Source organism: Lytechinus pictus, unplaced genomic scaffold (assembly GCF_037042905.1).
Source record: "Lytechinus pictus isolate F3 Inbred unplaced genomic scaffold, Lp3.0 scaffold_19, whole genome shotgun sequence".
NCBI lineage: Eukaryota > Metazoa > Echinodermata > Echinoidea > Temnopleuroida > Toxopneustidae > Lytechinus > Lytechinus pictus.
In genome coordinates, this window is record NW_026974140.1 from 4226933 (window position 1) to 4241835 (window position 14903).

A 14903-nucleotide genomic window follows, 5' to 3' on the forward strand; every position below is an offset into this window, starting at 1 on the left:
TAAATTCTGCGAGTGGCGCGGTCAAAAAATTTCACGCGGCGGAATGATCGCAGAAAATGTTGAGGGGGGGGGTTGATTCAACCCCCCCCCCCCCCCCCGGCCATTTTAGGGTTAAAAAGCAGAGTACAAATATAACAGCTGCATTACTAAACCCAGGGTAATTATGCTGTATTTATTGTATAGCACACAGAGAGATAAGAAGTATTAAACAAAGTATAATTTCAAGGTTTTTTTTTGTTCGAGGGCTACTTTTCACAACCTACATGTACTGCCTAAGTTAATCCGGGAATTTTTCCGGGGCTCTTTTTGAATTTCCAGGGCTCTTTTCACCCCGAGCCCCATGTATTCCCCCCCCCCATCACTTTAATATGAACCTACATGAACAGAGACTCAATCGTCCAAATTCATGAAAGAAGTTTAAACTAGGAGAGGGTATAAAACCCCATCCTAATTTGAATGAACACTCAAGACGGGGGGCAGGTAAGCACACTTTGGCCAAGTGTGCACCTCCAGCATTCATATGGGTATTATTCAGTGTGCATGCGGACATGCTTACAAAAACACAGGTTAGGGTTTAAACCAGGAGGGTAATAACATGGAATTGTGAGAATAATTCCCTTGTTTAAAGCACTTTTTGGAATTAAGACCATTATATCTTTTCAGCCTTGGAACATTGTAACAAGTGAAAAATAAACTTGTTCATATTGCCCATTTGGTTGAATATACAAATAACAACATGTCTGCAATTTACGCCCTACACTCAATTTGGGCCTAAAATATCTATACTCACAACATTTCCTTTAATTAGTTTAAAATTAGGAATAAGAAGTGAATTAGTTTCATCAAATGTGTAGGAGTAAATGATGCCTCATTGATTTTATGCAATGAGGCATAATATTACTTCCTCACTGATATCATTGTATTGTTTCATGCACAATCTAAGATCACTAATGGAAATGTACATGCATAGCTTATGCTATATAGTAGCATTGCGTGTAGGTACATGTTCTTTTTCCAGATGATGTTGGCAGTTTATCTTAACTATATAATAAAATTAAAAACAAGTGGAATGCCTCTGGCTGTCTCACCTGCATCACGCGATTCAATATAGCAGCAGTGCTGACTTTGAAAACTACTATAAAATAATTATTCACAAAAAACACCATTGATATAATGATACAATACTACATTCATTTGACCTTGATCATGTGATCTAAAACTTGTCAGTGATACTTGATTACCCCTATATCCATATTTTATACACTATATCTATAACCTTTGAAAGTTATGACAGCAATCTAATAATTACCTCTAAAATGGCCAAAGTTCAATGACCTTAAATGACCTTTGACCTTGGTCATGTGACCTGAAACTTGCACAAGATGTTCAGTGATACTTGGTTACTCTTATGTCCACGTTTTATGAACTAGACCAATAAACTTTCAAAGTTATGATGGTAATTCAACAATTACCCCCAATTTGGCCAAATTTCATTGACCCTAAATGACCTTTGACCTTAATCATGTGACCTGAAACTTGCACAGGATGTTCAGTGATACTTGATTACTATTATGGCCAAGTTTCATGAATCAGATCCATAAACATTCAAAGTTATGATGGTAATTCAACAAATACCCCCAATTCGGCCAAAGTTCATTGACCCTAAATGACCTTTGACCTTGGTCATGTGACGTGAAACTCAAGCAAGATGTTCAGTAATACTTGATTAAACTTATGTTTAAGTTTCATGAACTAGGTCCATATATTTTCTAAGTTATATGATGACATTACAAAAACTTAACCTTAGGTTAAGATTTTGATGTTGATTCCCCCAAAAAGTGGTCTAAGTTCATTGACCCTAAATGACCTTTGACCTTGGTCATGTGACCTAAAACTCAGGCAGAATGTTCAGTAATACTTGATTAACCTTATGGCCAAGTTTCATGAACTAAGTTCATATACATTCTAAGTTATGCTGTCATTTCAAAAACTTAACCTTAGGTTAAGATTTGGTGTTGACGCCGACGCCGCCGCCACCATCTGAAAAGCGGCGCCGATAGTCTCACTCTGCTATGCCGGTGAGACAAAAATAAAAATATGCCGTTTCCTTCACCATTGGACCATAATGCCTGAAGAAAAAGATTTACATACAGAATACCTTAAATTATTGATATAATAATTAGCATAAAAACTCCATTAATGAAATCAGATTACACCATAAACCCCATTAACAGTCCCCATAAATCAATTCAGAAGATAAAATGTTAATTGAGCACCAACACCGCCAATCCTAGGTTCGTATCTCAATGAGAACATGCTAGTGAAATACCAAGCAACATACCACTACATAAAGGCTTTCACATCCTACTGGGTACCCATTTAACACCTGGGTGGAGAGTGGCAAAGTGTGGATTAACGCCTTGCCAAAGGATGCTAGGCCATGGTGGGATTCGAACACACGACCCTCTGATTACAAGGCGAGAGTCAGAACCGCTACACCATGACGTTTCTACTTGATAATAAATAGTACTCAAAAACAAATCCAATACAACACAGTTCAAGAACTTGGTGGTTATAATAGTCTTGATATCTGGGATTAAAATTGGGGGGGGGGGTAAAATGTAGTATTATCTTTTAATACTCCCTGAAATAAAGAGGCATCATTAGTAGTTAATTCTACTGTATATTGGATATTAAAATCACAAATGATTAATTGCATATTAGTGATTAAGGAAGACATAAATCAAAGTTCAAGTCATAGAGGCTTTCACATCCTACCGGGTACCCATTTAACAACTGGGTGGAGAGTGGCAAAGTGTGGATTAACGCCTTGCCAAAGGACACTAGACCGCGGTGGGATTCGAACACACGACCCTCTGATTACAAGGCGAGAGTCAGAACCGCTACACCATGACGCTTCTACTTGATAATAAATAGTACTAAAAAACAAATCCAATACAACACAGTTCAAGAACTTGGTGGTTATAATAGTCTTGATATCTGGGATTAAAATGGGGGGGGGGGGGTAAAATTTAGTATTATCTTTTAATACTCCCTGAAATAAAGAGGCATCATTAGTAGTTAATTCTACTGTATATTGGATATTAAAATCACAAATGATTAATTGCATATTAGTGATTAAGGAAGACATAAATCAAAGTTCAAGTCATAGAGGCTTTCACATCCTACCGGGTAACCATTTAACACCTGGGTGGAGAGTGGCAAAGTGTGGATTAATGCCTGCCAAAGGATGCTAGACCATGGTGGGTTTCGAACACACGACCCTCTGATTACAAGGCGAGAGTCAGATCAGAACCGCTACACCATGACGCTTCCACTTGATAATAAATAGTGTCTTAAGGAAGACATAAATCAAAGTTCAAGTCAATGTCAATTAAAGTCGAAGTCCAAATTTACTTTGAGATATAATCCTGTTATTTGATGAGATAAACCAATCATTATCAAATCCCTGCAGTATTTTCTAGCACCAGATACCGATTGGTAGAAAATGAATTGTAACTGGTCATACTTAATTGCACATAATGACTTTAATTTTGAGTTTCTGCCTGCATTGTAATGTACATAAAGTTTTGAAGGAAAAGTTGAGATTTCAGATATCTGCATTTTGTGTATTCCATGCTTAGTACAGTTATACTAAGAACATCGGGGAAAATGCAGGATCCCCAAATCTAAACCACTTTTACCCACAGACAGTTAGAGACCAATCTCTCTCTGATTTTGATCTATGGCAATATCTATGGCCCTAGGTGCCTGGATCACTTTAAATGTCACCTTAACTTCAAAGCTTTAATGATGATCTGTCAAGCCTATAGTCATCACAGGAATTCACTACTTGAGTTTAATACATGTATTTGCACAATGACAAAAAGGCCTTTCCAAAGAAGGTATTAGTTTAGTATTAGTTTCCAAGGACATAATTAAAGGGTCAATTGAAGTTGATGGTTAAATATCTTGCACTACATACAGTATACATTGTAATTGTATGCATCTATCTACTCATTTGCTTCAGAGGTTTGAAATGTGAGCCACGCTGAATGCAGCAATTTTATAACTGTGTTCCAAAACCATGTCAGACTGAACCTTTCTAAACCGCCATAATTATAGGTTTCAATCCATGAGCGATGGTGATGTGGCCTATTTTTTCCACGCGTACAAAGAAGCCATATCCAATCCCCATTGACCAATAAACATTGATTTTTTTTAAGGCAAGATCTATCAGTACATACATGAAAAGGTGTTTATTTATCTAGAAATTGGAAATTATGCTTCCTACTATTTTGTTTTCTAATCAAATGAAATCTCACTTTCTTTGTTGTTAATAATACAGATCAAATAGGGGTGTTAAAATAATGTATATCATTTGCAAAGATCTGTAGGGTGAAGGCAAATTTTTGGTGAGATCTAATGCCAATGACCAATCAAGATCATCGTTACGTGCGCATGTTGTTCAATACACTGACCAGGAACCAATCAGAGTGGTTCTTTCACATTTGCAATGCACTGCAAACCTTTATATTACAGGACCCTGATGGGGATAAGATGAGGAGCTCATAATTGATATACATGTACATTATGGATTGCACACTAATTATTACAATAAACTTCTTCATTTTTTCTCAAAATTTGCCAAAAAAGGTTATGTTTACACATAGGCATACCATTCTTGTTTAATAAAGGAAAGGGAACGGTAGATTTCAAAGGAAGAATGGGCGGCAACAAATAAATGCACATACAACATGCAGGCCATTTGTATGCCAGGAACGGTTTTCATGCAAAAGACATTCACAGGCAGATATGTATAAAATAGGGATAAAACTGAATTACATCTATTAAAATCAACATTTTTTATAATGTACATGTACCTAAAGGGCAATAAAGATATACAAAATTCAACGACAAATCAATCTAGAACTCTTTCTTCAATGCAAACAAATTTCGGCAAATATGTCGTCCAATCTAATTCAAAAAAGGATAAAAAATGCAAATACAGTGATTATCTAAAATTGGTATTCACTGATGCAGATGGGGTTTTATGACAAATTTTCATAAAATGTTATTCTATTGTTCATGTATATAAGGCCAAGAAAGGTTCCAACTCCCCCTCAAAAAGAAAACTGAAATGGAAACCCAAATTTCAGGGAAAAAAATGACACCATTCCTTGAAGAGAGAAAATACTATACCCGCCATACCATAACTTATCTAAAAAATTACGCTGTGTGTATCACAAATTTATCTAGTATTACTACAGATATTAAGTGATGCTTGGTACACTGAGAATTTTAAGTACCTAAGAACTTCAGGATTGTTGAAATGTTATTATTATTAATTTCATAGATCATCGATCAACAACCTTTATCATATTTGGGAAGTACGCCCCCTATTGTTTGCTGATATATTCATTAGTGTTTTTTGTATAATTATGAATAATTTGTGTGTCAAATGAGGTGACAAAGTGAACTAACTAAGAAATACCTGTTACAATTGGCTTTCCATAGTTAAGTTTAGACCAGAGTTTAGATTAAACCAGAGTTCAGAAGATGAGCCCTCATATCCAATTCAAAATTATGTTTCAAAATGACAAATTTCAAAAGCTTCCACCCATATTAATATCCACCTACAAAGATTGTACAAACATTGTTCCACTACATTAACAATAATAACTGCTCTGTCATTATTCAGAACAGAGGAAGGAAACAAGCAAATTGTCAACTGCAATCTATTAGTGATACCAAGGTTAGGGGGTTAGATCTACGCAATGTTAATATAACCATGCACATCTACAATTAGTCAGGAAAAAATATCACATATTAGTTGAAAGAAATATCCATACATAGCACACAAGGGAACCAGCAAAAAACAACCAATGCAGTTTGGGAGTCAGTGGCATTCATCAACTACTTACCAATACATAAGGATATCTGTTTTCCTGTCAAATGGAATCAATGGAGTGATGCATGGATAAAGATGTCATGATAAAATACTGATGAGAATATAAAACTGCTGATAATACTGTTATTGAATTATGCCATGCCTGATGTGCAAATATGATATCAAAAGCTTCATCTGTAGATTATAACATGGATTTAATAAAATTTACTCCTATCATCTGTAGATTATAACATGGATTTAATGAAATTTACTCCAATCATGGATAATAAATTTATCCTTCATCATAATACATACTTTTCTTCATTCAATAAAGATATTACATATGTTGAATTACCATGTTGGTTCTATGAATATCAATGCATAACACTTTAAAGGAGGTTGATTTCAGATACCACCTCAGTATCACAGGTGGTGACCTACTTTGTGACATCTCAAGTCAACTAATTAGTTTTACTAATTGATTCTACAGGAATTACCCTTTCCAAATATTGCCAATATCATAAGAAAATGAAACAAGAATGGAGATTTGTTGCCACAAAACTGTTTCAAACAAGTGAAATGATTTCTTTGAAGGGTGGGTATGGAGAGTAGTTTAATTCATTACAGATAGACATGATGTGCATTGGATTGAAAATAAATCTATAATCCAATATGTCAGATATATATATCAAACACAAAAACAAAATGGTCTCAAGATCAATTATTGGAATATAATTAAAATATGAATGAACAGATGAAATAAGATGTCATATCAATAATTTCACCTATCTTTCAGAATTTTTTATTTCAACTTTCAAATTTTTTTTTTCAGTTTTGAAATGTGTTTGGAGTTGACAAGAATACATGTGTGGTTCTGGAGGGGATTTAACTTTGTAGTGTTTTCAAAATGTTGCCCCCATCCGATAATTATGGAATAGTAAGGTCAACAAATTTGAAAATGGGGGCAACATTCATCAATATGATTAAACAAAAATAAAACAAAACAAAATGGACCAAGTTAGTAAAGCAAATCCTTAGAAGTTTCCCAGATATTCTCTGAGACCTTCTCCATATTTCAAAAGATATAGTGTAATTCACAAAGATATGTTCAGTGAAATAGAGATAAATACTTACTGCAGCTTCAATCTCTGAGTTGGCAACAATGATGACGTTTGGAGGGTCTCCGATGGCTGTAGCTGTACCTCCTATGTTTGAGAAGATTACTTCAGCTATCAACACATGCCTAGGATCAATGTTGAGTACCTCACAGAGGCTTCAAGAAAAACATAAAAAGAGAAGGAAAACAAAAATACTGCTTGTTTGTTCTACAAAAAAAAAATATATCAATGTGGAAAAAACTGGTGAAGTAAAGTAAGAAAAAGGATCGATATCACACATTCAATTTAATTTCAATTTCTGCATACCATCAATAAATCAAGATCTTGGTTAGAGGATCTACTTAAACTATTAACTCCAAATGCAACTTAAATTCAAGTTTAATCGCATGTAGTTGCAGCAGCTGTAGAAATAGAAGCAACAAGACCTGGAAATATATTTACATATTTTCCCCGGGTAGCTGCCCCCAAATAAAACAAACATACATGTATGAGCCTTCACATGAGAGAAATTAATAAAAAAGAAAAAGAAAATTATTTGTGGTATAACTTTCTATTGAATTATGGAGAAGGGGGGGGGGGAGGGGCTATCAAGACACCCATTGTACATGATAATGTGGGGTGATATGCAACACACCAATCACATGTATCGTATTATTCTTACCTAATAGTGACAGGGGTCATGAGTAGAATGGTAGTGACATTGTCCAAGAAGGCAGAAACAATACCAGAGAAGAGACAAAGAATGGTAACCAGCGTCCAGATCTTTCCCTTAGCCAACTTGTAGGAGAGCAATGCACAGTAGTCAAAGAAGCCAGTCTCAGAAAAGATGGCTACTATTGTCATCTGAAACAGAAAATAAAAGAAAAAGGAATATTATATACTGCGCTTCTACTCTGCCTCCTTATGTCCTTCTTGTTTATGATGATAATGATAATATGCAACATTTGTATAGCATTAACATTTCCAAAAGCTGCATATCATTACCCTGGCATTAGCATAGCTCTCCTGATCAGATACTCACACATTTAAGGAATTCCTTCCTGGGTGGAGAGCGGTGAATGTAGTGACAAAATTTTCCCCTATCTATTCTTCTCTACTCAAATCTTTAAAGAAATCCAAGAGTCATTGTCATCTGGGAATCATTTCATGAAACAGTGATTTTCACCAACTGTTATAATCTACTGAAATCCTTTGCATCTGATTGGCTAAGAAAGAAGTAATCAGTGGAAATCACTGACAAGTCAATTTATGAAACACTCCCCAGATCATTTGATATTTAAGCACTCACCATTCCCCAGAGTAGAGCGAGAACATCATAATCTAACCATGACATCACAACCTCTAAAGGTGGACGTGCGTTGTAGCTTGTCAACACAGCTAGTGTAGCAAAGGATCCTATCATGGCAGCTGTGGTCCTATGTACTAACTGGAAACAAAACATGGACAATTTAATACTGCACCTGTTTGATCTTGGTCTATTCAGGGTTCATACAAGAATATAAAAATGCAAAGAGTTTTTTAATGAATATTCTAGTACTTTTCATTCATTTCTAATGGCTATAGCCCCCCCCAAAAAAAAAAAATAAATAAATAAAAATAAAAATAGGAAGTAATAATAAAAAAATAACAATGACAAAAAGGAGAAAATAATAGCAGTCTCAATTATTTAGTGCAAAAATGGTTATTCAACATTAAAAAAATCCGGTTTCACAGAGCAGTTATATTGCCTAAATTATGATGTCACTAGATACACATACAAAATGTAAGTTAAACACAGCCAAAGAATGAGCTTGATGTGCTACGTGGTATTAAACTTATCCTCATATTCCTAAACATACACAACAATGGAGCAGTCTGACACTATGACATACCTCAAATCCAATCAGGACATATACAGCAACTAAGATAATGGCAGCCCAAACCACCTCTTCATTTGATGATGAGGGTAAGAGGGTGTGGTCCGTTTGCATGGTTACCAAATCATCAATGTTGCTTTCAAATCGCAGCTCATAACTGGTATTATGACCACATCTAACAGAAAGTGATTGGAAATCAAGTATCAGTATTTTTATCATTCTAATAATATTTGTATAGACAAGATGATAGCATGTCCTTGTATCAATCAAATATTGCAAAATAAATATGAATAGTGGACAGTTCCCTATTAAAATGACATAATTGGCAAAATTGCAAGTTACATGTATAAAGAGGAAGGGTACTTCTGACATTATACAAAGACATTATACAAATGCATTATGCAAATGCATCATTTCAACAATTAAATTATCTTCATCTCAATTGAATTGCTTTTGATGGAGATGTCAAGCTCAAACTTAGTATGATTCCAATGTTATGATGTTCAAACATTACCTTTGATTCTATAGATGTCTTCAATACAATGTTCAAATGAGGGATATGAAATTGTTAGTTTTCCAAATATGTTTAAGGGGGCTAGCCAGTCTGGTAAAGCTAGTGTACTCTGCACATTGTAATTCAAGTGATATTTTGTCAATATTAGTACATGCACATTACATGCATCATACTTTAAAAGACATATTTTTTCCAAATGTTTAATTCATCATTAATTATTGTGTTTTGAAGAAAGCAATGATGAATCATTTTTTTCATTGTACACACAATAACCTCTTATTGTTTATAACAGCATATTTTTGTGAGATTGATCCACAAAAAAGACTAAATAAATACTTTTTACTTGCTCCAAACATACATGTACATGAAAATTGCTCTTTATCACATTCATCTGAAAGACTCAGTGTAATATAGCTGGTATTTCATGGAATTAGGAATAAAGTATAAAAGTTTGGCAATGAAATAAAGTAATGCAAATTGAATATCTTCATGTACAGGTACAATTATGTGTTACACTATTTATATGTGCTTACCTTTCTTTAAGATTAGAGTATTTCTTCTCTATTTCTTCCCAGTAAATACTTTCTGATAGTGGATATTCCCGATAGACGTTATAGACTTCTGAAACCTCATAACAAACCTCTTGAAAGTTGTTATAGCCAACCAGTCGGACTGTGATATTCTCTGTTGAGTTGCCTAATTCTACAATTGGACCCTTAAAGTTGACTTTTATTATAACATTTCCGCCAAGATCTGATATTTTAGAGGCTGGTCCAGTGGGTAGGATTAAGGAAAATATATGTACACTCTACAAATTAGATTGATGCATTGCCACAGGATACTAGCCGGGTCACCATGGGACTCAAACTTAGTACACAATATTGGTTTATTATGTATCACTTCTAATAATATACAAAACAAAGGAGTTACTAATTGAGCAAAGGTCACAAAACGCCACAAATTTTTACGGTTACTCCCCCATTATTGGATCAGAGAAAAGTGTCATTCAACATTTTAACCCTTACCAGAAATTGTTTTCCCTTGTCTTAGTATATCATATTGTAACTATGCCTATAGCACTGGCTGAACAAAAAGCGGTATTGTGTGAACATGACAAACATTAATGTAGGATGATATATTTCCCAAATCATGGTATTACAAAAGGAAATCTTTTAATGTAATCCAAATATGCAACATCATCCAGATCTTCTTCTTTGTTTTGCCTGATTATTGATATAGATAGGAAACCATTCTTTGAAGGATACAATAAGGATGATCATGTGATATAGAGAATATTTCAAGTTGAGGCAGTACTTCATCTTTCAAGGTAAAGAATACCTGAAGAAAAAAACGAGAATCAAATAAAAAAAGATTAAGAATTAAACTGATTATACAAATTTCCCAATTAGCTAATAATGTTATAAACTAGCAATGAAGAATTATTTTGTGATGGGATATTACACCGAATGGCTTTTGATACTTCCAACGGTAAAGTGGTGAACTAATAATGGGAAAATCTAGTTTCAATGTTTATAAAACAGCTCTTTAGAATTCCAAATCAATGATACTCCTTGCCATCGAGACTCATTTTACTTTTTTTTTACTTGGGGTGGAGCTGGGAATGAAAGGTCTAAATCCCCCTCTAATGAATATTCCTTCAATGACATTTAAAAACAATGTTAATCTGTGATATATTCCAATTTGGATTTCTATAAGAATCTCATTTAATTTCCCAGAGTTAGAATAAATTGAAAAGTCATGTTAAACTTCAAAAACAGGAAACGTGGCATATATGGCTTTCCTTTCGTACCACTCAGGAACCTGCCTCTCACATCAGGAATTGGATGGCCTCTTGATCATGCAGGCATAAAATAGGATCCAAAATAGGCAGAGCTGCTACAAGTAGCTTTTATCATTGCCCATTTCGGTGATAATTTACAGACCAATCAAAGAGACTTTACAAAATTTCACATACAATCTAATATAGGTTTATCAATGTATGACTATACAGGGAAATGTTTGAATTAGGAAGGGTTCACATTGAAGTCTCCCTGACAGTCTAGGAGACCTGGGAAACATTTCATGAAACGATTACTCAGTGATTTTCACCAACTGATTTGCTCTCAGCCAATCAGATACAAGGGTTTGCAGTAGTGCTGTTATCGATAACCTCTTATTGCTAGTCTTGTCGATAATCGCATGTTTTTTGCCACTGAGCGATATCGATAACTTTTCTCTCGCTGTCGATAATACCCATGATTATGTAGGGACATGACAGTGATTTTCCGTGATTGCGGAAAGTGGCTTTTCAAACAGAAATTCACAAAAAACATATTTTTTCCCTCAAAATGCACAGAACAGCAACAGAAATTACTCCAAAATCTCAACAAAATATGAACATTTCCCAGCCACAAAATATGATCTCACTTCGCTATAATCATGACAATCCAAACATCGTGACTGCACTCGACTCCATTCGATCGTATCAAAAACATTCACAAGCGCCAGCTTAATTTTAGCGTAGAAGGCAGCACACGGCCGTGTTGCTGCCCTCTACATTTGAAGATGTACAGCACGATATGACGGATAGGCGAAAGTCGTTGACCGCTCAATACGATGTCTAAAGAGCCTCCAAATTATCAATAAAACTTCATCCAACCCTAAAATAATGCTAGTAACATGAAAGGTAAGGATGTATTTATGCTGAATATATTTGTTAAAAGATGTTATGTAATCGTTTACATCCGATGATTTTAAAGTGTTCTTGGTACAGTGGCAGATACAAATTTTGACCAACGCGAGGATTGTGACATCGCTAATCAATGCATAAAAAATGCATATTGATTACGTGCTTTTGTCAATAGTTATCGATATCGGTAAGATATTTTAGCGATATATCGACAGAGAATTTTCTTACCGATAACAGCACTAATCTGCAGTAGCTTATTTCATTTTTCATTTCATTTATTGGTTTTTGCAACATTTTTCATAACAAAATTCTGGACAAGAAAATACATATCTGAAACTTGACATCAAGATAATGAACAATAGTTTTGTATATAAATCATCAAATATATCTTACATAAATGAAAATCATTAAGTGGTATTTTCTGTTTCACAATAAAAAATAGGATGGTTGCAAGGGTCGTCACAAAAGCAAAGCTTGAAAACGTAACAACCCTGGAATATAGCCAAAATAATTAATATCTATTGTCATTTAAACGTGCAGGTGCATGAGGGACTGGGGGGGGGGGAGATGCTTGGTCCTTAGCATGGAATTTTAGAAAATAACATGTTTTGTTGTTTGATTTTAATTTATACATGTTCTAGATAAAAGTCAATGTCTAATTAAAATAATGATAACAATTGTAATGATTTTCTTTTTTAATTTGTTAGGTATTGGTTTAATTGCATTTCTTTTATAGTTCGTTTAAAGGAATAAAATGATCTTGTCAGCTTGAGTGAATCTGGCAATGCATTCCAAATATCAGGTCCATGATGTCTTAGTGTTTTATGTGCAAATAGTGTCCTGGGATTGTTTAAGTGAATATTATTGCATGTTCTTGTTGGATATGAGTGTAAATTGTTATTATATGAAAATAAATCCGTGAATACCGGAGGAAGCATGTCGTAATTATATCTATACATAAAAAGTGCTATTTGTAAAGTATTAATATCATTTATCTTAAATATTTTCAGACGATAAAAAAGAGGGTCTGTATGTGAAAGATATGCAGATTTGGAACACATTCTAACCGCTTTCTTTTGCAATAAAAGTATATGATTAAGCCTTGTTTTGCAGCTATTCCCCCAAATGAGGTTACAGTAGTGAATATATGGTAAAATCAATGTATTATATATCATAACAAGAGATTTCTCTGGTAAGATTTGTTTTAGTCTACATAGTATTCCAATTCCTTTAGCTACAGAGGAAGACACGTTGCTTATGTGCGGAGTCCATGATAAATGATTGTCTATTGTTATACCAAGAAATTTTACGTATTATTTTTTATCTAAAGGCACATTATCAATTTTTATATCTTGTATAAAATTTTCATTTCTATGAGATGATTGAAAATGCATAATATGAGTTTTACTTATGTTAAGAGATAACTTATTACATTTAAACCATGATGAAACTTTATTTAATTCTAAATTCATTATATTTATTAATTCTGGTAAGTTCTTGTGAGATAACAAAATATTAGTATCATCGGCAAATAAGATGAAAGAAAGAATGGAAGATGAATCTACTATATCATTAATGTATATTAAAAATAACAAAGGTCCCAGAATAGAACCCTGCGGGACGCCGCAATTGATAAACGATAAAGGAGACTTAACATCATTGATAAAAATGTATTGTTGCCTATTGGAAAGATAACTCTTAATCCATGACCAAGCAATGCCCCTTATCCCGTAATTATACAACTTATGAAGTAAAATACCATGGTCAATGGTATCGAAAGCTTTACTTAGGTCCATAAATAAAGCAATTGTGTGATTTTTTTCTGAAAGTGAGTTTACAACTTTGTCCAGCAATTTGGTTATTGCGAAATCGGTAGAGAATTTTTTTCTAAATCCAAACTGGGCTGGTGTAATAATCTTATTAAATGACAAAAAGGAATCCAATCTTTTGTAAACAATTCTTTCAAATATTTTTGATATGCATGGTAAAAGAGAAATAGGCCGATAATTTGTAACTTGAGTAGGATCATCTTTTTTATAAATCGGGACTACTTTGGCTATTTTCAATAGCTCAGGAAAGCATCCAGTTGAGAGTGATAAGTTAAAAATATGTTCCAATGGAGAAACAATACATGCAGTCAGACCGCAGGTCCCTATGCTAATGAGCAAAAAGGCCAGATTCATCCAAATCATCTCGTGGCTGAATCCTCCTCCTTGCAAAATCTCGTGATTCGTGAGATTTTCTTTCTCTAAGAATTTACCTGTTTTAACTTCAAGTTAAATGAAATATTATTACACGATCAGATAGAGTAAAAGTTACTCTTTCATATTGGTCATTTACTTTGTATACAATATTTTGTTAAATAAGTAAATTTCTGGCCTGAAAATGTGCCTAAAAATTGAATTTTCTTCCTCTGTTTTCTTTTGCAAATTGTGCAAAACTTTTTATTTTGAGCCTCAATGATATCTATATCACCATAAAGCTGAACATCTGTACTTTCTCACAATGCCACTCTTGATATGCGGCACCTTTTAATCGGGTCAAGATCACACTTTTCCCACCAAGGTACAAGACGAGATTTCTGAAATGTTGTACTTGCATGAAATCCAGAGTTCTGATTGGCTGGATAAGGTTCACAGAACAACAGGCGCGGGGTATTTGAGGAGATTACCACATGGGAAGTGTGACCTTCCCACGAACCCAGGCACTGGAACCGTTGGAATTTGCCATTGTGTGGTCTCTTTGACCAATCACAGTGCAGTATTCTTGTTTTCAAGCTGCTTTATGTACTTGGCAAATGAAAAGTGTGATCTTGACCCGATTAAACCAATTCTTA

The 14903-nt window shown here is 34.3% G+C and overlaps 1 protein-coding gene across 3 annotated transcripts in view; it reads right to left on the minus strand.

Moving 5' to 3' along the window:
• Positions 1-14903, minus strand: part of LOC129261008 (P protein-like) — a 49723-nt gene that overhangs the window by 14969 nt on the left and 19851 nt on the right. For 2 of the 3 annotated variants that reach the window (XM_064114575.1, XM_064114576.1), the window contains exons 5-10: positions 10644-10716; positions 9912-10146; positions 8880-9039; positions 8297-8434; positions 7670-7851; positions 7025-7163 (exon numbers count right to left, since the gene is read on the minus strand). In XM_064114575.1, coding sequence (XP_063970645.1) covers positions 7025-7163; positions 7670-7851; positions 8297-8434; positions 8880-9039; positions 9912-10146; positions 10644-10716 — 927 coding nt within the window. Of the gene's footprint in view, positions 1-5924; positions 5949-7024; positions 7164-7669; positions 7852-8296; positions 8435-8879; positions 9040-9911; positions 10147-10643; positions 10717-14903 lie in introns of all 3 variants that reach the window. The other variant, XM_064114574.1, reaches the window with a different exon arrangement.